The sequence below is a fragment of the Scylla paramamosain genome, chromosome 20 (assembly GCF_035594125.1).
Source record: "Scylla paramamosain isolate STU-SP2022 chromosome 20, ASM3559412v1, whole genome shotgun sequence".
Taxonomy (NCBI): domain Eukaryota; kingdom Metazoa; phylum Arthropoda; class Malacostraca; order Decapoda; family Portunidae; genus Scylla; species Scylla paramamosain.
Genome location: NC_087170.1, coordinates 7,333,995 through 7,358,397, shown reverse-complemented (window position 1 = coordinate 7,358,397; position 24,403 = coordinate 7,333,995). Strand labels below are relative to the sequence as shown.

The 24,403-nt window shown below is 42.8% G+C and overlaps 1 protein-coding gene across 8 annotated transcripts in view; it reads left to right on the top strand.

Annotated features, from left to right (window-relative positions):
* The first annotated feature begins 2,537 nt into the window (after nucleotides 1–2,537).
* The window catches only part of LOC135110202 (uncharacterized), a 130,236-nt gene continuing 108,370 nt past the window's right edge, over nucleotides 2,538–24,403 (top strand). For 6 of the 8 annotated variants that reach the window (XM_064022240.1, XM_064022241.1, XM_064022244.1 and 3 more), the window contains exon 1: nucleotides 2,972–3,112. Coding sequence is in view for 2 of the 8 variants with exons in the window: in XM_064022242.1 (XP_063878312.1) it covers nucleotides 2,974–3,112 (139 nt within the window). In the remaining 6 variants the exon portion in view is untranslated. Of the gene's footprint in view, nucleotides 3,113–24,403 lie in introns of all 8 variants that reach the window. The other 2 variants (XM_064022242.1, XM_064022243.1) reach the window with 2 other exon arrangements.

Sequence of the window (24,403 nt, the reverse complement as noted above, 5' to 3'; positions counted from 1 at the left end):
GTGTGTGTGTGTGTGTGTGTGTGTGTGTGTGTGTGTGTGTGTGTGTGTGTGTGTGTGTGTGTGTGTGTTGCAGTGTTATCACATGTCAAAACAAAAATAACGCAGGCAATTTTTGGCTACCCTTCATTACAATGTATTAGATTTATTACAATTCCTTTACACACACACACACACACACACACACACACACACACACACACACACACACACACACACACACACACACACACACACACATGCTAGTCCTTCACAGGATCATGTTCTTGGCTCTACCGATGCACCAGTTACCGGCAGTGAGCCACACTTCCGATAAGCTCAACACGTATATACATACCACGTTGTTTTACTGCGAGATTATTCACGGATACAGCTGAGGAATACAGATTTAAAAATGAACTTTATACATTAAAGAAAACTAATGGAACGAAGAAAACAATGGTGATAGGCGAGACAAGGCGTCTACATTAAGGCTTATCGAGAAACAAATCCAACATCCCCCTAACCCTTGCGCCATCACAAGAACAAGCGTGCAGAAGAAGGGGTTCCCGGTCCACTCCTTCACTATTTTTAGTGGCTTTTCACAACGGGAAAGGAATAGAGACTCGTATTTCACGCCTCGCGTCTCAGGTGTGGCTGTGTGTAGTTGACCACTCAGGCAGTACAGACCACACTGTGGTGAGTGATGGGAGCTGCAGCATCCCATCGCTCATGATACCAATATGAGGTGTCCTAAAATCAAGATGAAATATTGAAACAAAAGCAAAAATTAAATGTACGTAGTCAACAGTTTTTTCTTCGTGCGACAAATGATATACATAGATAATTACCTTGCACCTTTATTTGTTCATTTACTATTTACCTATTTATTATTATTATTATTATTATTATTATTATTATTATTATTATTATTATTATTATTATTATTATTATTATTATTACTATCATTATTATTATCATTATTATTATTATTATTATTATTATTATTAGTAGTAGTAGTAGTAGTAATAGTAGCAGTAGTATTAGTAGAAGTACTAGTAGTAGTAGTAGTAGTAGTAGTAGTAGTAGTAGTATTTTATTAATTTATTTGTTAGTATCTATTGTTGTTATTTATTGTTGTTATTATTATTGTTGTTGTTGTTGTTGTTATTATCATTATTATTATTATTATTATTATTATTATTATTATTATTATTATTATTATTATTGTTATTATTATTATTATTATTATTATTATTGTTGTTATTATTATTATTATTATTATCATTATTATTATTAGTAGTAGTAGTAGCAGTAGTAGTAGTAATAGTAGTAGTAGTAGTAGTAGTAGTGGCAGTAGTAGTAATTGTTGTTGTTGTTGTTGTTGTAGTAGTAGTAGTAGTAGTAGTAGTAGTAGTAGTAGTAGTAGTAGTAGTAGTAGTAGTAGTAGTATTTTATTAATCTATTTGTAAGTATCTATTGTTGTTATTTATTTTTTTCTTAGCTTCCCGCGACATACACGCTGCCTTCCTCGCTCTGCCTCCAAGGTTTGTGGTGGAGTGATGCATAGCTGAGGGTGTGTTGAACCACCGTGACGATTGGGACACCAGGGGCGGGAGAGGGCGAAGGAATATGGTGGGGGGTCGCGGGTTACCCCATGGCCCCAACATCACGTGGCTGCATATGGGAACTGGGGAGGAGAGAGGAACAGTCCTCTAAATAGTGCTGTCAAAAGGACGGACGTCACCCAACGTCACGCTGCTGGCACCCATTGCTGGGTTCTCCTGAGGCGCGGCACGTAGGAGAGAGGTATTGGTAGCGTCAGTTGATAAGACAAACCCCGATGACCTAACCTGTGTTTGGGTTTGATGCTCATTTAAGGTCATGTACCGATGCATTAAGAAAAATAACATGTAACTTATCGTTATTTTAATGAAGTACATGAGATGGCGCCCTTATGTATTAATTAATTACGTTGCTACGTCACGTGGCTGAGTCAAGGGAAGATAATAAAAAGCGTCAGGTTGTATGACACACCACCACGCTGGAGTTTAAATTGATGATCTTAATTTTGTTTATGTTGTACGATGGGATGCAGCGTATTCTTGGAAATGAGTATAAGGCCCTTCTTGTCCCGACTGTAACCTTTGTTATATCTTGTATGTGATAAGAAATAAGTGTTGAAGGCTTTTAAAGAGGTAAAGGCCTTCTAAAATTACGTACTTTTTTTCTTTTATCTTTAATTCTATTTTTTTTTTAAGTAACATCTTACTAACTTAAAACCTACTCCTAACCTAACCTATACTAACCAATCCTTAACAAATTTAAATCTAACTTCGCCTAACTCAATCTAAAGACACAAACAGTAAGTAGTAACATCCGGCGATGGCTGCAGGCGAGGCGGGGCGACGAGGACGACGAGACTGATCCAAGCGGAGTCAGCTGTGAGGAAAAGACTCATCCTCAGTTGCCGGTGTCTTATGCACAAAGATCCTTCCACCGCTCGGCAATCGGTACCCCTCCCAGTCACGAATCCTGCGGCGATGGTGGCGGTCAACTCAAAACTTCGCATAACCGTCCCCATTCCCTCTACCCTGTCTTTGCAAACGCATCCATCCCTGTCCTGGTCATGTTGCTTCACTCACACACTCATGGCCTGACCTCTGTAACTAAGTCGAAAGATGTATTTCTGGGCTGATGAATGGGCATGTGTGACTCGTGAGGTTGGCAGTCAGTGGCGCCAGCAGCCTCTGGCAAGCGCACAGAGCAGAGGCTGGGCGGTTACCTGCTGGTGCTCGCTCAGTGTAGTGGTAGTAGCTGTGAGGTGTGTAGTCCCGCTCCCCTGCAGGCGCCATTTCCTTTCTGTGACCATCATTTGCTCCTCTCCCAGCACACTCAAGACAATAGCACGTGTGTGGGGTGGACAGCTGGCGGTGATGAGGTGACGGAGGGACCAATTGTTCGCTGGGCACGCAGGGAGGGCGGAGCGAGGGCACGATGGCGATGGAAGACGCGTGTGTGGTGCGGCGGAATTGCCACTGGGTGGTTGTGGTAAACCTCATCCACGGCAACGACTTGGAGCTGGCCCTCAAGTACTCTCTGCGCTGCTCCGGGGTGCTCGCCGCCGCTGACAAAGGTGAGTGGCCAAACCCATTGCTCACTCGTTCACGCTCCTCCCTTGGCAGCCCACACTCATATTTCCCCTCTCATCATGTACTAATTGTACTTCCTTATGCTGTTTTCCCTCCCCACGCCCCTCCGGCAGCCCTCCTTTGTGGCGGCATAACCTTGACGCGTCTGCCTCCCCGCCCCGCCAATGACACGTCTGACCTCCGCCTGTTATGACATCATCCGCCGCCCTTCACCCCGCCCCTCCTCGCTCACTCTCCTCTCGCTAACTCCCTTCACTCCCATGTCAGCACGTTTGTACCCTCGTGTTTGTCCCTACCGTACCTCCATACCGTACCTCCATACCGCGCCCTTCCCAGTACATTTAGAGCCGCTTGTTGGTACACTGCCCATGATACATGTCTTATTTTTGTTTGTACTCTTGGTACATCATGTTGTTAAGGTTCTCTGTGATATAAATTTTCGGTGAGTTACATCCCTTCAGTTCCGAAGATGAAACCATTTTATAATATTAATTTCGTAGTCTTGTCATTACCCTTGTCTTAGCCTTCCCTTACTCATTCCTTACCATGAGTCACAGTAGCTACGGTCTGGGAGACGTAGAGTAAATATTAACTGAAAATTTAATTCGAAGCATTCCATTATGATTTCACTTCTTTGTTGATATATGACGTCATACTCAAGAACACATCACCTCTCTCCCATCTTCGTAATGTCTTACCTCTTGTGTTTTTTTTCGTTTTATTTTTTTTCTGTCGATACCACACACCACCACCAACCTTGCCAACGTGGCACTTGCCAGCAAAACACACACACACACACACACACACACACACACACACACACACACACACACACACACACACACACACACACACACACACACACACACATCATACATATACATAATAATATAAATCAATCTGTAGAAAAATAATATCTATAAAGAGTTGATCATAAAAACAGGACATTATGACAGTCATGTCATAACAAGAGTAGGTAAACACACACACACACACACACACACACACACACACACACACACACACACACACACACACACACACACACACACACACACACACACACACACACACACACACACACACACACACACACACACACACACACACATTCTCTCTCTCTCTCTCTCTTTCTCTCTCTCTCAGCACCACCTTTCACATCCTGTTATTAATACTTACCTGTCTCATCTTGTGTACGTAACATCACTTGTGCCACTCCTCTGCCACTCGTCGCATCCACCTCACCGCCGCCACCACCACCTCCTTCCCCACCCCCACCACCACCACCACCACCACCACCACAACAACAACAACAACAACAACAACAACAACAACAACGACAAGAACATCAACAACATTAACAACAACAACAACAACAACAACAACAACAACAACAACAACAACTACTACTACTACTACTACTACTACTACTACTACTACTACTACTACTACTACTACTACTACTACTACTGATAATGATAAGCAACACACTCTTAGCAATCGCCACACACCATACCACACCACACCTTCCAACACACACCACCACACAGCCTCACCTTCCCTGCATCACACACGTTGCCAGCGATTCATCACTCGAACGTTAATTGTACTTTTCGCAAACCTCATTTCGTTGCCAACTTTTATATGGTTTCTATTTTCCCCCTTCTTGCATATAATCCGCTCATCTATATCCTTCTCTTTACTCGCCTCATCCCATTACTCTATCATGTCCACCTCCTCTTTACTTTCCTCTTCTTCCCTCTCCAAATTCAGTACTTGCCTCACTTCATCTCTTCCTTCTCTTTCGTCTTATTCCATTCCTTCATGTCTGTTAACTTATATTTTTCCTTGATCCTCCGCCTACATTTTTCTTCCTCTGTTTTTTTTCTCTAATTCCGTTTTTCTTTTTTCTTTATTCCCTTCTTTCATATCCTCTTTCTCTTCCTCATCCTTCTTATTCTATTCTTTCATATCTCTTTGCACTCTTTTCTCTCTCTCTCAGTATGTCTTTGGTCTTCATCTTCCTTTTCTTTATATTGTCATTTCCCGTTTCTCTTTAACTGTTATTTCTTTCCTTGCCCTATAATCCTCTCCTCCTCCTCCTTCTCCTTCACCTCCTCGTTTTCTCAATGTAGTAGTTTTCCTCCTTCTTCCCTCGCTTCACGACTTCACGTATATTTCCTTTCCCTCTTTCTTTTCTTTGCATACTCTTCCTTTTTTCTTCATTTCTTAACATCTCTCCGCTCTACTTTTCGCCTTTTCTTCATGTACGTACTCCTCCTCTTTTTTTTTTTTCTCTTCTCAATACTCTCCTTCCTTTCCCTTACGTCAGCTGTCACGTCCAACCCCATTCCTACCCACCTTCGCGCCCCTCCCCGTCTCATCTCCGCCCCTACAGGCCACAACTTGCCAGTGAGGGTTGGTATTAATAGGCGTGATTCAGGCAGAGGTGACCCGCCGGAAGAGAAGTGTAAGGCTAGGTACGGTTCATGTGATCCTCGAATGCATCTCTCTCTCTCTCTCTCTCTCTCTCTCTCTCTCTCTCTCTCTCTCTCTCTCTCTCTCTCTCTCTCTCTCTCTCTCTCTCTCTCTCTCTCTCTCTCTCTCTCTCTCTCTTGCTTGTGTTTAGTTAGCAATGGAGTAATGAAGCATTTGGTAATATTGGACATGAAATCATTGATGTGAGATTTAGTGTGTTGTGTGATTTAAGTGTGTGTGTGTGTGTGTGTGTGTGTGTGTGTGTGTGTGTGTGTGTGTGTGTGTGTGTGTGTGTGTGTGTGTGTGTGTGTTTTGTAGTTACTGAATTGTTTCTTTATTTTTTTCCCCTTTTCTTTCATCTTCCTTCCACGTGTCATATTTTCTCGTCTCTTTAAAATTTCCTTCATTTTTATCTTTTCGTCATTTATTTTTCTTGCCTAATTTTTCTGGTATTGAATTCTCATATGTTCGTTTAACTTCATTTCTGTTTATATATTAATATTTTACCTGTCCCTTATTTCTTTTCTCAAGAACTTGTGTCAACCTTGCGCAATGCCGCCTTCTATTGCTTTCCGTATCCCGCCGCCGCCTTTAGTTGTGTATTTGCTGCTGTAAATGAGAAATTCTTGAAAAAACAACGTGTATTTAAAGTATATACAGTGTGATACAGACATCAAGTGGAAAAGAAAAATCACTAGTGCTGTTCCTCTCTCTCTCTCTCTCTCTCTCTCTCTCTCTCTCTCTCTCTCTCTCTCTCTCTCTCTCTCTCTCTCTCTCTCTCTCTCTCTCTCTCTCTCCGTCTTCCTCCTTCCACTTCCAAATGTACAATGTACCATTCTTCTGCGGGGATTCTGTTCATTCCTTCTTTTAACGTGCCCAAACTAACTCATTCTTTTTCTTGTGTTTTCTCTTTTCTCTTAGCTATAATCAGTGATACAGCCTTATTCTTTTCTGCTGCCTTAGACCACATCACATTTCCTACATTTCCTGCTTACTCTCACGTTTGTTATTGTCAGCTGTATGCGCAATCTCACCTGTTTCTTTTGTTAGTGATTTCATACATTCATTTATTTTTTCCCTTTCACTTATGGTATTCGTGTTCAGTAAAAGCTGTGTAAAGGTTGTCAATGTGTACGGTTCGTTTCTTATTATACATGCTTGTTCACCTTCTGTAGAGTGTTTACTTGTCATCTACCGAATGTCTTTCAAGTTTACATTGAGGGAAGAGTGAGAGAGAGAGAGAGAGAGAGAGAGAGAGAGAGAGAGAGAGAGAGAGAGAGAGAGAGAGAGAGAAGAAGAAGAAGAAGAAAGAAAAAAAAAAGAAAACAGGAAGTTGTAAGCATAGAAGAATTCAAATCACAAGGCTGTAGCAGAGGATTATGCTTGTTAGACAGCCTTGTAGCACCATCACTGGAGTGTGTGTGTGTGTGTGTGTGTGTGTGTGTGTGTGTGTGTGTGTGTGTGTGTGTGTGTGTGTGTTTAAACTCGGCTTCTTATCCTTATACGAACACAGGAAGACCAAAGCTAAGGAAACCTGAAGTCTGCTGAGGAATCTGTTCCCTAATTAAGGCCGCAGCAGTTCGGGGTCTTGTTAGAGAAGAAGGCGTGAATGCGGCGACCGATGGGAGAATGCAAACCAAACCAGACTGCCGAGTGTAGGGTACCGCCGGGGTGAATGTACTGTACTAAGCCCACTGAATTCAGAAACGCTCTGCTCTCTCACCCGATTATTTTCAAATACCACAGAGATGATCAGCCGTGTTCTCAAGTGTATTTATCCTGTTAATAAAGTAGAAATGTTGCTAATCTGTTAAGTGAACTGTAAAAACACGCATATATCCCGTGTAACTTCAACTGTAATAGAGGCTCTTGAAAGTAGTGGAGGTCCGGCATAGAAGTTTTTCAGGATACAGTCTTAAGAGGGGGATAATGAGGAACACAGCACGCAGATGGCGCCACAGAGCTTCGAGTCCACTCCTGCTGAGGATAAGAATGACAAACTTGTATCTTCTGGAGCACAAAGGAAGAACAAATAGCGAGTGATCTATTAACCCTTGCGAGGCCTTTTGTGATCAGCGTCTGTGTGTGATCTAGACTAAAGTACGCAACTAAGATATGTAGGATAGTAAAGGCGTGTGTTCATTAGTTGGTGGGTGTTCTTGTGCAGTGAATAGGTGGTTGGGTAAGTATGAATGATACGTCTATCTATCTATTTATCTATCTATCTATCTATCTATCTATCTATCTATCTATCTGTCTATCTGTCTGTCTCTATCTGTATAATTATCAGCTTGCCTACCTACCTACCTACCTACCTACCTACCTACCTACCTACCTACCTACCTACCTACCAATCTATCTATCAGTCTGTCTACCTACCATTCTGTCTATCTGTCAGTCTATCTACCTACCTATCTATCTATCAATTTATCTACCCACCTATCTATCCTTCTGTCTATCTATCTATCTATCTATCTATCTATCTATCTATTTATTTATCTATCTATCTATCTATTTACCTGCCTCTCTCAATGTAGTATCTATCGATCTGTCTATTTATTTACCTATCTGACTGCGTACCTATCTAATACCTACCTCCTTACCTACATACATATCTACCTACCCATTTACATATTTGCTTACGTACGATACTGAAATAGTTTTGCACGATGCAGTAGTAGACGAATGCGTTTGTTAGCTTGTGTTTTCGATGAAGCTGTTACTAAGTTCTCGCCTAGGCCACCGCGAATGCTGCTCTTTCAGTCACATGGTGGGAATAACGGGATGTTCTGCAGGCGCCGCACCTTTTCTCACCCACGTATTCATGCTCAAGGGAAAGAATAAACATGTACCTTGGGGCTTCCGGGAGGTTATGTGCACCACCTTATTTAAAATAGTAAAACTGAAGGTTATTAATTTTCATAACGAAAATTTGCTACCTCTCTCTCTCTCTCTCTCTCTCTCTCTCTCTCTCTCTCTCTCTCTCTCTCTCTCTCTCTCTCTCTCTCTAGCGGAACGATGTAGTAATTCTATATTTGAACGAAGTCTCGCCTCCCCAGTTCACCTGCACAGCTTTGGTCGCTTTTACATCCACCTTTTTATTTCCTCTGGTGTCACTCACGAATGGAGCAAGGCGGGTCGCGAGTTGGCGGCAGGAGGGAGGAAGGCGCGACAGATAGGACAGCTGGTGGTACTTATTTCTTAGGGATCATCTTAAACGTCAACCGTCCACCTCCTGTCGTGCTGTTGTTGGTAATGCTGGTGGCATTAGGGAGGTCTTGTTGGGGTGTACGGCGGCAGACATGTTCTTCCTCATTAACAGACTTCATACTCTTATAGTCAGTTCAGTGGTAAAGGTTCAGTCAGCACGTGCCACACCTCCACACTGGAACTCAGCCTTGGCGTGGTGGAAAGGCTTGTGCGTTCCACTGATTGGTGGCGCTAAACTAGAGAGAGGTCAGACCAAATGTTCTCTTCCGTAAAGACTGCATGCCAGCGTGGCGTGTTGATGATGTGGCCTTTTCAGTTATATGGAGTTTCTTTTTTTCTTCTTTTCAGTGGAGCCTTTGGAAGGTGAATGTGGTGGTGGTGATGGTGGTGGCGATGGCGGTGATGGCCTCCTTTGAAATATTAAGCACTACAATACGGTTGATTCAGTAATATGATCCAGCAGCGTATTAATATTATGCAAAACCTTCTGCCTCCTAAGATGTGGCTAAGACTCGGCTCTACGTTAAATAATACTCTCTCTCTCTCTCTCTCTCTCTCTCTCTCTCTCTCTCTCTCTCTCTCTCTCTCTCTCTCTCTCTCTCTCACAATATTGGTAATGATGACGATGATGTTAAGCTATGTAGGTAATTGCCATTATCCTCGTATACTGTACGTGACAAACTTATCAGTCCTACACACACACACACACACACACACACACACACACACACACACACACACACACACACACACACACACACACACACTTGGCTTTATTACTATTGTTAAAGACTGTTATGTACACACACACACACACACACACACACACACACACACACATTTATATTAGCTCACATCACTAGTGCTGAAACCTCATATCAAGCCACTTGTATAAGCTTACTTGAGAGAGAGAGAGAGAGAGAGAGAGAGAGAGAGAGAGAGAGAGAGAGAGAGAGAGAGAGAGAGAGAGAGAGAGAGAGAGACGACCTGTCTACCGTCTTAGTGGAGCACAACACAATAATTATACCCACCAGTAACCACCCGCACGTCTTGGCCAGGCTAAATATAAACAAACTGCCAGCAACACTGGCAACAATGTACAATTTAGTTGTGTTAACGAGCGACACAACACGCCTTTTAAATTTGAGCTGTGTTTGTTTCCTTCATCTGTTTTCATATTTATTTATTTGCTTATTTATCTGTTAGTCTATTCATTTAGCTTTGTGTCGCTTACACTTTTTTTTTTTCATACTTATCACTTTTATTTCCGGGCTTTCATTTGTTTCTCACACTCCCTCACTTTACCGGACACACTTTTCCTTTGATGCAATTCACTAATGTTCCTTTCCTTTCATTGACACGTAACTCACTTACCTCACTCATAATCTTCCACCCTATTTGGCAAACCTTTGTCGTGCTTCTTTTATTTTGCTCTCCTTTCTGGCTTTCTACGTTTTCTTTCTTCCCGCGCCTACCATACTATGCTTGCCTTATAGAAAACGAACATCCCCCTCGACTCTCACTTGTAATGTGTTTGTAATTACGTAAAATATATGGAGAAAACAATGAATGTTTATCAAGAGTGTAAGTATATGTAGAAACAAGAGAGTTAAGGCTATCATTCTGCTACTGAAAAGGGAGGGTTTAATGATTATTCTAAAGGGAGTTAAAATGTAAGAATATAGAAAACGATGGAAGGCAGACTATTATAGAATTGAAGGAGTAAGGCATGAGAACAGGAAAGTATCATAATATTGTAAATTAGGAGAGAACTTCGCAAGATAAAAAACACTGATACGTACAGTGTCACGTAACATAAAAGGAGTGACACGTACAGTGGATTTACTTGTTATTTTGCCGCTGTTTACAAGTTTGTTTAAAAATATGTAAAAGTTAAAAGGAAACGGTGTGAATGTGCTACACACACACACACACACACACACCAAAACGTTTCAGAGTGCGGTCCCAGCCTGGTATGTGCTGCCAGAGCTGTGAAACTTTTGGACATGGATTTGGAAGGGGTGTTGATTCAGCATGCGCTCCTTTTGTGTTTTCTTTTAACCTTTTATGTAGCTGTAAGTGCTTGACTGATTGCCTTTGTGGTTCTGTTTAGCTTGGCACGAAGACTGTGGCGAGTGGCGGTGCCTGCAGTGGCGTGAGGGGGCGGGGCGAGGCGAGAGTGGCGGGGTATTTATAGAGGAACGATTGAGGGTTAGAAAGCCAGTGATGGGAGACTGGGAGCAGAGTGTAAAGATGCAGGCAGAGAAACAAATTTGAGATGAGATAGCCTGGTAATGCGATGTGTGTAGAATGAACGCAATAAATATAAGCACTTACAGTTTGAGTCATGCTGTACAGGTGCACGTGGTCTCGGCGCTCATCTCTGTCTCTTTGCCCTTTGAACCTGTGATGGATGATGTCCCTCACCCCGGGACACACGATCTATACGGACATACGACTTTCCACAACTTGTCTTCCTCTGGTTTCCCAAGGTACACTTTTTTTTTCATGTAGAAGGGACACTGACCAAGGGCAACAAAAATCCGAAAAAAAAAATGCCCACTGAAATGCCAGTCCCATAAAAAGGGTTCAAAGTTGTACTCAAAAATTGAAGGATAAGTGTCTTGAAACCTCCCTCTTGAAGGAATTCAAGTCATAGGAAGGTGGAAATACAGAAGCAGGCAGGGAGTTCCAGAGTTTACCAGAGAAAGGGATGAATGATTTGGAATACTGGTTAACTCTTGCGTTAGAGAGGTAGACAGAATAGGGGTGAGAAAAATAAGAAAGTCTTGTGCAGCGAGGCCGCGGGAGGAGGGGAGGCATGCAGTTAGCAAGATCAGAAGAGCAGTTAGCATGAAAATAGCGGTAGAAGACAGCTAGAGATGCAACATTGCGGCGATGAGAGAGAGGCTGAAGACAGTCAGTTAGAGGAGAGGAGTTGATGAGACGAAAAGCTTTTGATTCCACCCTGTCTACAAGAGCAGTATGAGTGGAACCCCCCCAGACATGTGAAGCATACTCCATACATGGACGGATAAGGCCCTTCTACAGAGTTAGCAGCTGGTGGGGTGAGAAAAACTGGCGGAGACGTCTCAGAACGCCTAACTTCATATAAGCTGTTTTAGCTAGAGATGAGATGTTGAGTTTCCAGTTCAGATTATAAGTAAAGGACAGACCGAGGATGTTCAGTGTAGAAGAGGGGGACAGTTGAGTGTTTACTTCCTGAAGGGTTGGACGTCTATGAAAAGACGTGGAAAAGTGCAGGGTGGTATCATCAGCGTAGGAGTGGATAGGACAAGAAGTTTGGTTTAGAAAATCATTAATGAATAATGGGAAGAGAGTGGGTGACAGGACAGAACCCTGAGGAACACCACTGTTAATATATTTAGGAGAAGAACAGTGACCGTCTACCACAGTAGCAATAGAACGGTCAGAAAGGAAACTTGAGATGAAGTTACAGAGAGAAGGATAGAAGCCGTAGGAGGAGGAGCTTTGTGCCAGACTCTATCAAAAGCTTTTGATATGTCTAAGGCAACAGCAAAAGTTTCACCAAAATCTATAAAAGAGGATGACCAAGACTCAGTAAGGAAAGCCAGAAGATCACCAATAGAGCGGCCTTGACGGAACCCATACTGGTGATCAGATAGAAGGTTGTGAAGTGATAGATGTTTAAGAATCTTCCTGTTGAAGACTTGGGTTCACCCAGCTGGGTGGGCCGTGCCGCGACTGCCCGAGCCCGAGTTCAAACCACAGCCCTCAGATTCTTAGCAGGCGAGCTAGCCATTGTATGTACTACGGAAGCCACAAAATATGAAAAAAAAAAGAATTCGTAATGATAAAGTGATGAATAAGCAGATAAATGAATAGACTGTTGAACAGATAAATATATAAATGAATAGACATAGAATATATCAATAGAAATAGAATAAAATGTAATTATGAAAAACATGAAAAATCAGATAAATCATATTAGACAATAATATTCAAAAGGTGGTGAAAATTTCGTGTCACGACCTTGCGGGAATGTCACGTGTGGCGTATGAAGGCGCGGCTGGGTGACTGGTGAGTGGGTTGGGTGGAGATGGAGAGGTGAGATGGTGCAATAGCTGTTTCACCCATGATCCGGTGCAAACGAGAGAGAGAGAGAGAGAGAGAGAGAGAGAGAGAGAGAGAGAGAGAGAGAGAGAGAGAGAGAGAGAGAGAGAGAGAGAGAGAGAGAGAGAGAGAGAGAGAGAGAGAGAGTGCTAGCCTGGCGAGCATCCATGGGCTTCTCCCGCGCCATGCACAGCGGGGCCACCGTGGAGGGTTGGTTTAGCTGACTGACTGAAGCGGGAGGGTCAGGAGTTCGAGTCCGGACGTGCTCCTGACTGTGATGCCTCTCCACACCCCAAGGAGAGGAACTGAGTGGTAGTGTCCTGCAGCCCAGTCCACTCCCACTTGGGGGTTACCTGACACTGGCGTCCTGTGAGGGTGATCTGACAACCCTCACCTCAGGCCATGAGCAGGTCTCTTTTGAAGTTACATAAGAGCATAAGAAAATAAGGGAAAGTGCAAGACGCCACTAGGCCTACGTGAGGATTCCTGTATGAAACATACCTTTCTATTTCCACTATCATCCTCCTCCATAAATGTGTCCCATCTTCTCTTAAATGACTCAACACCTGATTATTGAGTCTATTCATTTCATCCACCACTCTATTTTAGTACCAATTCCTTTAATTTATATACAGATTGGGACGCTTACTTCACTGAAGCCCTCAGTGTTGTGTGTGCTTCAGTAAGTGGTGGACTCTTCATTACCTGTGTACTTTGGGCATTGCTGATTCTCCGGGTGTCAGCCATGCATTTATCTCCTCAGGTTGCGTAGACTGGGAAATGGAAATAAACTGATGAGACCCATTAAACGTTGTTTCTGGACAGGATTCGAACCTCGGTAGTTTGCAGAGAGAGAGAGAGAGAGAGAGAGAGAGAGAGAGAGTGTGTGTGTGTGTGTGTGTGTGTGTGTTAGAGGTGGAATAAAGCCCATGTTTCACAGCTTCATTTCATTACCTCACTCATTTTCGCTGGTCGAGGCGGTTGGACGTGCAGTGAACACTTAAAGCACTCTATTAATACCTTGGCAGATCGACAGCATACCCTGCCCTCGACCACGCCTGCCGCTCCTACCATGCCGCCGTGCCCTTGTTAATACTCTATACTGATGTTTTCACGCCTCGGCAGTGCATGATGGGATGGCGGCCTGTCCTCGGATGTAGCCCGCCGCCCGCCCCACACGATGCGGGCACACGATGGGGTTGCTATTATTTCGGGACGTAAAATACCTTATGTTGGTTTAGAATTCCACTAGGAGGTGTTTTTGGTACATAATTGAGTGTTATTTCTCACAAGCTTACTGAAGTCTTGAAAAGTGTTCATGAAGAAGAGTAGGAGAAAGAGAGAGACAAAAAAAAAAAAAAAAACCAGCGTTCTTTATAAGGATTCGAATTATGTACGGTGAAAGGAAAGCACACACACACACATACACACACACACACACACTGGGCGAGTCTTTCAGCAAGCAGAGTATTAATAATTCAAGCTGCGATGGTGAAGGAAGAGCCTTGGGTGTGTTGCGTGCATGCATCGCCAAGCACTCACAGGAATGGAGTATTTTCACGTCCTCGCTCCATGATTCTTATAATGGTGAGCTTTATTATTTTTATCAACGTTTTTTGCATTAGTGTTTTAGGAATGACGTGCTGATTTTCACTGCGTCTTTTTATCAGTGACTCAGAAATGCCGGATTATTTTTTCGACGGCGTGTTTACATTCTCAGTAGACGCCTTGAACTTAAGTAGCTACTTGCTTATCTAAAAATGGTTGCATCGGTGTCTGGGAGCGGCTGGCTCTGTAAACATGACAATCCGAGCAACAGGTAAGGGTCGCTGGCAGGTCAAGAGCAACAATCACACGTGTTCGCCGTAAGGTTTCCTCTCAGCCTGCTGGGTTATAGTTCTTTCCTACGGTCGAGTATTCATTCCTGCCTAACGCACATGGTTATCGGTCTCATAAGTAATACGAAAAGTAAGTGTAGGAAATGTTAGTAAAGGATAAAAACGCTGTTGTTATAATCGAACGCACCATTTGGAGCGCCCACCAATCACAGAGCCTGTAACGTCGCCAATTTGCCACGTTTGTGATGTGGTCTCGGAAATTAAATATATACAATCTGGAGGTCAAAATGATTTAAAGGAGGGTTGTTTTAAATATAAGAAGATAGGCCCCTTCTCTTTTTTCTTCATGGAATGGTCTTGGTAAGTGGTGGTGGGATGTTCAGGTCCAGTGGAGGCCTGGGCTATGAAGCGCCTGACGTCACGTGGTCTAACATCGCTATAAGCACTCCTCTTTATGCCATGACTGTAGCCAAGTGGGGAGCCGCGACCTTGAAGCCGCTTGGGCTCCTGTGCCCGTGACGCTGGTGAAGCCCCGCGTGAAGCCTGACGATTCACTGGGAAACGTACGTTAATAGGTCACTAATTACCTTGTTAATATATATATATATATATATATATATATATATATATATATATATATATATATATATATATATATATATATATATATATATATATATATATATATATATATATATATCCATAAAGTTCGTGTGATATCTAAAATACTTGCAACCGCCGCAATGTTGCATCTCTAGCTGTCTTCTACCGCTATTTTCATGCTAACTGCTCTTCTGATCTTGCTAACTGCATGCCTCCCCTCCTCCCGCGGCCTCGCTGCACAAGACTTTTTTCTTTCTCTCACTCCTATTCTGTCCACCTCTCTAACGCAAGAGTTAACCAGTATTCTCAATCATTCATCCCTTTCTCTGGTAAACTCTGGAACTCCCTGCCTGCTTCTGTATTTCCTTGAAGAGGGAGGTTTCAAAACACTTATTCATCAATTTTTGACTACTGCTTTGACCCTTTTATGGGACTGGCATTTCAGTGGGCATTTTTTTTACTGGATTTTTGTTGCCCTTGGCCACTGTCCTTCCTACATAAAAAAAAAATTTAACTACGTATTTGTAATAGAAAGAATATGTAAAAAGCAAAATAAAGAAGAAACACTTAATATTTTCCTGTGCACTGGGCGCCCGCCGATGGTGCCACTTTATGTTACGGCGTGGTATGTCCTTCTCCCATCCTGCCTCCTACAGGAGTCACATCTTGATGCTTGGCCGTTTATTTGGTATAAAGAGAATGAAAGCAGAGTCCAGAGTGTGGTCGCCTCTTATTGTGATGCTGGTCTCCCCCCAGACAACTCAGGATCTCTTAATTTATTCAGCCTGGGTCGAGAGGCGCCCATCAATCACGCACAGATACACCTGCCACGTGATCTACGAGAAAAGGGTTTGGTAGAATAAACATTAGTATTCACATGTCACCATAAAAAGAAATTCAGTGGAGTTAAATCTGGCGAGCGTGGAAGCCAAGAAAATGGCCCACCTCTTCTAGTTCATCTGTAATAGAATTTCTCATGTAGAAACTGTCCAACTTGCAGAGCAGAGTGACAAGGAGCACCATCTTGTTGAAACACTACTATTTATCAGTCTTAATTGTTCAAGATGAGGATCAGAGTAATTTTGCAGCATTTCTAAATAGGTATCACCATTAACAACACACTCTTCAAAAAAGAATAGCTCTATGACTCGATTTTTCCCTAAAGTACATCACGTTAACTTTGGGAGAATCTCTTCCATGTTCAACAGACTCATGTGGATTAAAAAAAAGAATAACTAGATACATCAAGCTTTATATATATATATATATATATATATATATATATATATATATATATATATATATATATATATATATATATATATATATATATATATATATATTTTATTTTTTTTTTTATAGATTCTTTCTATCACATAATTACAAAGTTGCAAGTATCTTAAATTACACACAAATTCTATGGACACTGTATACACACACCTGTGTGTGTGTGTGTATTCACTGTACAGTCTGCTGTTGGTCTCTCTCGAGACCGCCGGCAGTCACTCTATGGAAAGAGCTCCGAGCTCCTACTAATCAATCTTTGGGTTGGACCGAGACCACTCACACACACAACACAACTCACAACGAGGTCACAACTCGACTTACATCCCTTACCTACTTACTGCCAGGTGAACAGGGTCTACATGTGTAAGGAGACACACCCAAATAATCTCCGTCCACCCAGGGGATCGAACCCTGGCCCCTCGGTTGTGAAACGAGTGCGCTAACCACTAAACTAGCGTAGTAGTAGTAGTAGTAGTAGTAGTAGTAGTAGTAGTAGTAGTAGTAGTAGTAGTAGTAGTAGTAGTAGTAGTAGTAGTAGTAGTAGTAGTAGTAGTAGTAGTAGTAGTAGTAGTAGTGTGTGTGTGTGTGTCCATAAAATTTGTGTGTAACTTAAGATACTTGTAACGTTGTAATTATATGTGATAGAAAGAATCTATAAAAAAGATTATAAAGCTTGATGTATCTAGTTTTTTTCCTTTTTTAAATCCACATGAGTGTTGAACATTGAACGCATTTATATATTTATTTATACAAAATATCGTAAACTTGTATCAGGATGAAACTAAATAGCAAAATGCTGCCCAATCTGATTAACAAAGCAGGTCTTTATCATATGCTCATAGATGAATTAATAAATTAACTAAATATAGAACCTGAGTGAAAGAAAATTATGTTAAAAAAAAAAAAAGTCGCGTACAAATTCAGTTGACAATAAGAGCAACGTTGTGCCCTCGCGGTGGTGAGAGGCTCAGTAATGCACTGTTCTTGTTATCAATATCATATCTGAAATTGGTCATGTTCAGGGTTCCAGAAACCGAATTAAAAGTTTACGTTGTTCTCCTTTGTCACAAATTTAAGATTAATGCAGTTAGGACTCGATAACATGAATGTTTCGTGTCAAGAGATTCAAGTGCAAAATGTTTAAATCAGAGATTCGTCACCGTAGGTTCACAATGAAAGTATTCCAAACACTCTGAGTAGTAGACTGGAAACAAACACGTTCAGAAATGGAGTGTTCACGTTCATGTGTGTGTGTGTGTGTGTGTGTGTGTGTGTGTGTGTGTGTGATTATCGTAAAGTATGGACAATACTTCAATGACTTATTTTTATCTCTGCATCAGCGCCACACACACACACACACACACACACACACACACACACACACACACACACACACACACACACACACACACACACACACACAAGACTGGTGCCAAATGGAACAAGTCAGCAGTCAACAAGTCCGTTGGTGTGGCTCAGTGTCCCTCACAACAAGGTTACGAAGGCCTCAGGACAAGCACGGCATTCTATTAATAATCCCTTCACTGCGTATCATCCTATGGTGTTTTGATCATATTGCAGTGGTTGCACTTACGAGTCTCTTATCGTCAATCATCACTCGTCAGCCTCTACGAGTTCACTACCGGACGCGCCGATTTCAAATAGACAAATAGATAAACAGATAAAAAGTAACATTTCCCTCTCATCTCTGCTGGGGTCGCCGTCTATTCCAGGGCACTCCTCCTTCCATGTAAAACTACCTTTTCATTAGAAGATGTTTTTTTTTTTTTTTGTCCATATCCAAATACTACAACACTTTAGACGTTAATTTCTTTATACTACAGTCTCAAATAGTTCTGTAACATAGAAGGAACAATATTTACCTACTCTCTCTCTCTCTCTCTCTCTCCTCTCTCTCTCTCTCTCTCTCTCTCTCTCTCTCTCTCTCTCTCTCTCTCTCTCTCTCTCTCTCTCTCTCTCTCTCTCTCTCTCTCTCTCTCTCTCTCTCTGCATGTCAATATAAACAGTTATGTTTCACATTGCTGGAGAGAGAGAGAGAGAGAGAGAGAGAGAGAGAGAGAGAGAGAGAGAGAGAGAGAGAGAGAGAGAGAGAGAGAGAGAGAATAAATAAATGGGACACGTCTTTTGTCAGCGCCATTAACTCTACTACCTACTTACTGCCTCATTACTACTACTACAACTACTACTACTACTACTACTACTATTACTACTACTACTACTCTTGGCCCCACGTAACTAAGAACTTGCTCACTTCCTTTTCTCTCTCCAGTGTTTCTCGTGTTTGCCGCAGAAATATTGCTTATCTTTCCAACTTAGAGAGAGAGAGAGAGAGAGAGAGAGAGAGAGAGAGAGAGAGAGAGAGAGAGAGAGAGAGAGAGAGAGTGTGTGTGTGTGTGTGTGTGTGTGTGTGTGTGTGTGTGTGTGTAGTTTTCTCCTAATATTTGTTTTCTGCGTCACGAATTTAATCTCTCTCTCTCTCTCTCTCTCTCTCTCTCTCTCTCTCTCTCTCTCTCTCTCTCTCTCTCTCTCTCTCTCTCTCTCTCTCTCTCTCCTGCTATTTCCATTTTCTTTCTTACATTTTCATTCTTTCATTTGTTCTTTTTCCTTTTTTTTTTTTCTGTACCGCCTTCTGGCTGCCTTGATTTGAGGAAAACAGAATATTCCCGTCGCCTCTAATTAATTTTTCTTTGTACATTAAGTTCTTTATATGCATAGGCACCTGAAACTTTGCTCTGTTTAAGCTGTGGCGTCCAGCAGAGTAGTGTGTGTGTGATAGGCATCAAGGAAGCATATGAGTCCTAAGCTTCCTTGGTAGGCAGGGACAGCCACGCGGAAGCGCACACGCGAGGCAGACAGTTCACCTCGTCAACCGTGAAAAGGTTTCCGTCAGCAACCACTTCCGCACACCTGCCTGGGTTCCGTGACTCGCGCGCTCACTGCGAGGATTGTGTTTGATCAAGATTTAACGAAGCTTCTTTAGATCTCATGCGTGTGTGGGTCCTTCCTTCACACTACAATTGCCAGATTTACAGTACATACTTATACTTCTTTCTACATTTGTTAATGAAATAATGGTATGAACGTTTCAGCGATAACAGTGAATCCAAACAAATAAAGATAGAATATTATAACCGAACTTAAAGTTGTCTCACACAACCTTGTCAGGGTCGAGAGCTGCTGTTCTTCTTCGTTATTGTTCCTTCGTGAGAGCAAGGGTCGCGGGAACACTGGCCTCGTTCGCAGTAGAAGTGCTGGCAGTCCTAACTCATAACAGCAGGAGGCGGCCCTCGAGTATATTGCTGAGGTCTTGGGGCGAGGACATATCGCCCACAATGAAGTTGCAGGCTACTGAAATGCCAGGAGAGGTGGTGCTGGAAGAGTACAGGATGCAAGTCCTCCCCAGCAGAAGGCACGTCCCGCAGGAGAGCAGTGTCCCGAGGCAGTGCACATTTCGCCGTCCGCAGTGGCTAACGAGGAGGCCAGCAGCTGGGTCCAACGCAGCCTGCCGGTGCCTCCGCGGTTATGGAAACGGCTGGCGCCGTCCGAGATGTGGTTCCAACTCAGTGTGCGAGAGAGTGACCTACTCTGTCATCAAGGGCGACAAGAACAACATACTCAAGTATTATGACGTCTTCAAAGGCCTGCTGACACAAATCCTTGTTTAAGGAAACACAAAGGAAGAACAAACAGCAGCAAGCCTCTTGTCTCTAACGAGGTTATTTGTGACAACCTACGTACTCTATACGATCTGTCGAGAACTTTAAGGCTTTGTTATACTTGTCCTTACATGTCTGGCTTGACTGTTATTCTTGAAACGCTCATACCATTATATTGTTAACAAACTGTGTGATAGGTACTTGTGGCGTGAAGGAAGCATAGCATCACAGAGATAAGTGACATAAGTGAGATGGTACAAGCAAATTCCCCTGTCTCCTCACAAGCTCCAAAACTATCATCCCATCCAGTGCCACTGAAAAGGCTCCTAGTGCCAGCCAGTGCCAACAAACCCATAGCTTTTCAGGCTTTTGGGAATAAGAAGGAGAAAGGGATGATAATCAATAAAGGAGAAGAGAGAGAGAGAGAGAGAGAGAGAGAGAGAGAGAGAGAGAGAGAGAGAGAGAGAGAGAGAGAGAGAGAGAGAGAGAGAGAGAGAGAGAGAGAAGCATGGTATAATGAGGGTGGATGTGAAAACAAAGAAAGGTGGAAGAGAAAGTACACTTGAAAAGATGAATGAGGAAGAGGAGAAAAATGAGAGAGGGAGAAGAGAAAGAGGATGATGATGTTATGTCTAATGATATTTTGTCGCCCTCTTTTGTTTGATTGTTTATATTATATATTTTTTTCTGTCTTGTTGGTCTGTATGTCTATCAATCTGTCTGTGTGTGTCAGTTTCTTTTTCATATAATCTCTCTCTCTCTCTCTCTCTCTCTCTCTCTCTCTCTCTCTCTCTCTCTCTCTCTCTCTCTCTCTCTCTCTCTCACACACAACAAGGACCCACGTTAGCAGGCCTGCCAACTGTGTCGGTAAATGCTAAAATGCCACTGCCAGATTATTCAGAGAGAGAGAGAGAGAGAGAGAGAGAGAGAGAGAGAGAGAGAGAGAGAGAGAGAGAGAGAACGTCATCAGTTTACCTGTTAACACTAATATTTTCTTCACTCCTCAGGTACGTGTGGGAGTAAACGATTCCTGCTCAGGGCTACCAACTGGTGTAAGTAGTGACCAACAACATTAACAAAAAAGTATCTATTGGTAACACTGGATGTCGGTTTTCTTTTTTTATGTTGGCTGTCTTTTTTTATTACTATTATTGTGTTGTCTGTTTTTTTTTTCTTTCTCTCTTTATTAATGGCTATTGATATTGAAGGTGCCAAGATTTGTTGGTTAAATCATTACATTTTTTTTATACGCACATTATTGTCAGTGAAGTGTTTCATTATCTTTTTTTTATTTTCTTCTCTCTCTCTCTCTCTCTCTCTCTCTCTCTCTCTCTCTCTCTCTCTCTCTCTCTCTCTCTCTCTCTCTCTCTCTCTCTCTCTCTTAGAAAAAAATGTATCCTATTTTTAACAGTGGGATGTAAGGTGCGGCGCAACTTATAGGAAACAACATTGGAGTCATCTGTACTAGTAACACCTGTCTTTATCCTCCACATCTGCTGCTCTGACTCACCTCTCAACCATTACAACAGTGCACTGCCCGCTACACAACACACACCCATGTACTACGTTACTGATGCTGTCTGTTTTCTACACTGCCTTATCAGGGTGTCCGCACTCGAGACATTTTCAGTAGCCCCCACAAAAAAAAAAAAAAAGGTCAGTATAGAGCACACACTTCTCAATGTATCAGCGCATACGAACCATTTTTTTCGTGGCGAGCTAGTGGCCGCCGTGCCCTTTTTCCCCGTGTGCGGCCACTGTGTCCAGCGATGGATGCCGCGCATGACCACTTATCAGCTCCTTATGAACTAATCCTGGAATGTAACTTGTTGGTCGCTTTATGCGCCTTTTCTATAGCAAAAGGGCACAGACTGCTGCTGTCTCCACGGCATCCAGGGTGGCGCTGACCGCGTGCCTAGTGTGTGGGGCTCTTCGTGGCGACCATTTTTTGTGGCGGCCACTGACCACAGAAGAGTAGCCGGTGTGTGACCCTTTGAACTGAGGGGGAGGACTGAGTAACGGGGACTGGGAATGGTGTTTGGGAATGCCTTGTCAAGTTAGTGCTGTTAATCGTCCACATACGGTTACTGTTACTCGTGAGATGAAAAAGTGTATGGGATTGAAATAAGGCCGCAATACTAAGGTAACTAAGAATTACAAGAGATTTCACATATTTCACAGTGTTTGAGTCCTTACTAGACTGTTTGATTTCATTACACTACATGTAGTAGGCTAGGCTAACTATATCAGATAAAAATATACTGAAATTTAAATCAAGATTAAGGTGACATCTACGGTTACTCTTGTTTGTGGGAAGGGTATGAATGTTTGTTGGTGTGATGATGTGTTGTGTGTATAGTGTAAGAGGTGAAAGCACAATGTGATGGCGCAGGGATGAATAACGGAGAGAAGTGGGTGATGGTTAACGAAGACTGAGTGAAGGAAAGGAATAAAAGGAAGATAATGGAGGGAATGTTATGTAAATTGGCGAAATAAGTGAAAGGAGGAAGTAAAGAAGGGGAATGAAGGAAACATGAAACGTTACTGGAAAATTAAAAAGACAGAAACAAGGAAGAATAATAAGATATTGTAAGGAGAGAGAGAGAGAGAGAGAGAGAGAGAGAGAGAGAGAGAGAGAGAGAGAGAGAGAGAGAGAGAGAGAGAGAGAGAGAGAGAGAGAGAGTAACGGAAGAAATAAGAATTAAACAGCTATTACTGTGTCACATTTAATTAGGACATGACTGTGGCCCATGCAGGATGTCTCGCGAAGGGAGGCCAGGGGCGGGACAGGCAGGTGTGGGACGAGATTGAATACTTTATGGTGGAAGGAGGCAGGGCAGGCAGGGCAGGCAGGGCAGGCAGGGGTGGGGGCTGCCTTCCCTATACCACTCCCCTATGGTGGGCCTCGAGGGACTGTAAAATAACTGGAAGAAGAAGCTGGGTTAGTGCATGATTGTTTGTCTGTTATTTGTTTGTTTCACTCCTGTGTCAGCAGAACGCCACATTGCCACCACTGCATTACTGTGTCGCCAAATCTGTCAATAATTTAGCCACCTTAGGACACGGGAACGCGGTAACACTGCCACTGACTGATGCTCTCACTCGTTGATCGATCTTCCTGTTTCCGTCTTGTTTTAGAACGTGCTGTAAATTAACTTCATTCGTGCACCTAAATCACTCTCTAATCGTTATATGTTAGAGGATTTTTATTTTTGATATTCCGGTGCCTTAAAATTTATGGTTTTGGTTAAAACACAACATTAGTTTGTCGCACGTTTCGGAACAAGACAGAAATAGGTAGACCAGTCAGCGAGTGAAAGCATCAGTCAGTAGCAGTGTTACCTGGTTCCTGGGTCTTTAGCTGGCGAAATTACTGTAGCAGACTTGGCGATAGAGTATAACATCAACATCAATGAAAACACACATCTATGGACCTTACCGCCTTCTCCTCACACCAACACTGCATCACATTATTTTCCTTCTCTTCCTTCTCCTCCTCCTCCTCCTCCGCACCTGCTGCTTGCGTGTGCCCTCAGCGTGTTCAGGTGGAGCAGGGGCAGTGAGTGGCGTGCTGCTCGGGTGCTGGCTGGTGGATAGCAGAATTTCTCGTGTCAACGTGTGTTAGCTATTTCTGTTAATCTGCTTTACTCATGGCGCTCGGTCTGCCTGTCTTTTTCACTGTTTGGGTCCAGTTTCGTGGATAAAACTTGCAACTTTGAACGCGGAATGGTGCATGAATTTTACCTGAGTCAGAAAAAAAAAGTTGATCGAGTTGAATTTTGACGCCGCAGCAATGAAATCATGTTGGACAGTGTGAAGGCGTTCGGTGCTCTAGTGTCCAGAAAGTGCGCGGTAGTAATGCAAGTTACTTGCTGTGGAGAGAGAGAGAGAGAGAGAGAGAGAGAGAGAGAGAGAGAGAGAGAGAGAGAGAGAGAGAGAGAGAGAGAATGCAATACCAATATACTCAATGTTGAGGCTTGTGACTGTTTTACTTGTCTTGCGCAATGTTACTATGCTTACGTTTTAATGATGACTGATCTTGTCCCATTTCAGGATTTATTAAATACTGCTCTTTGGATAGGCAATC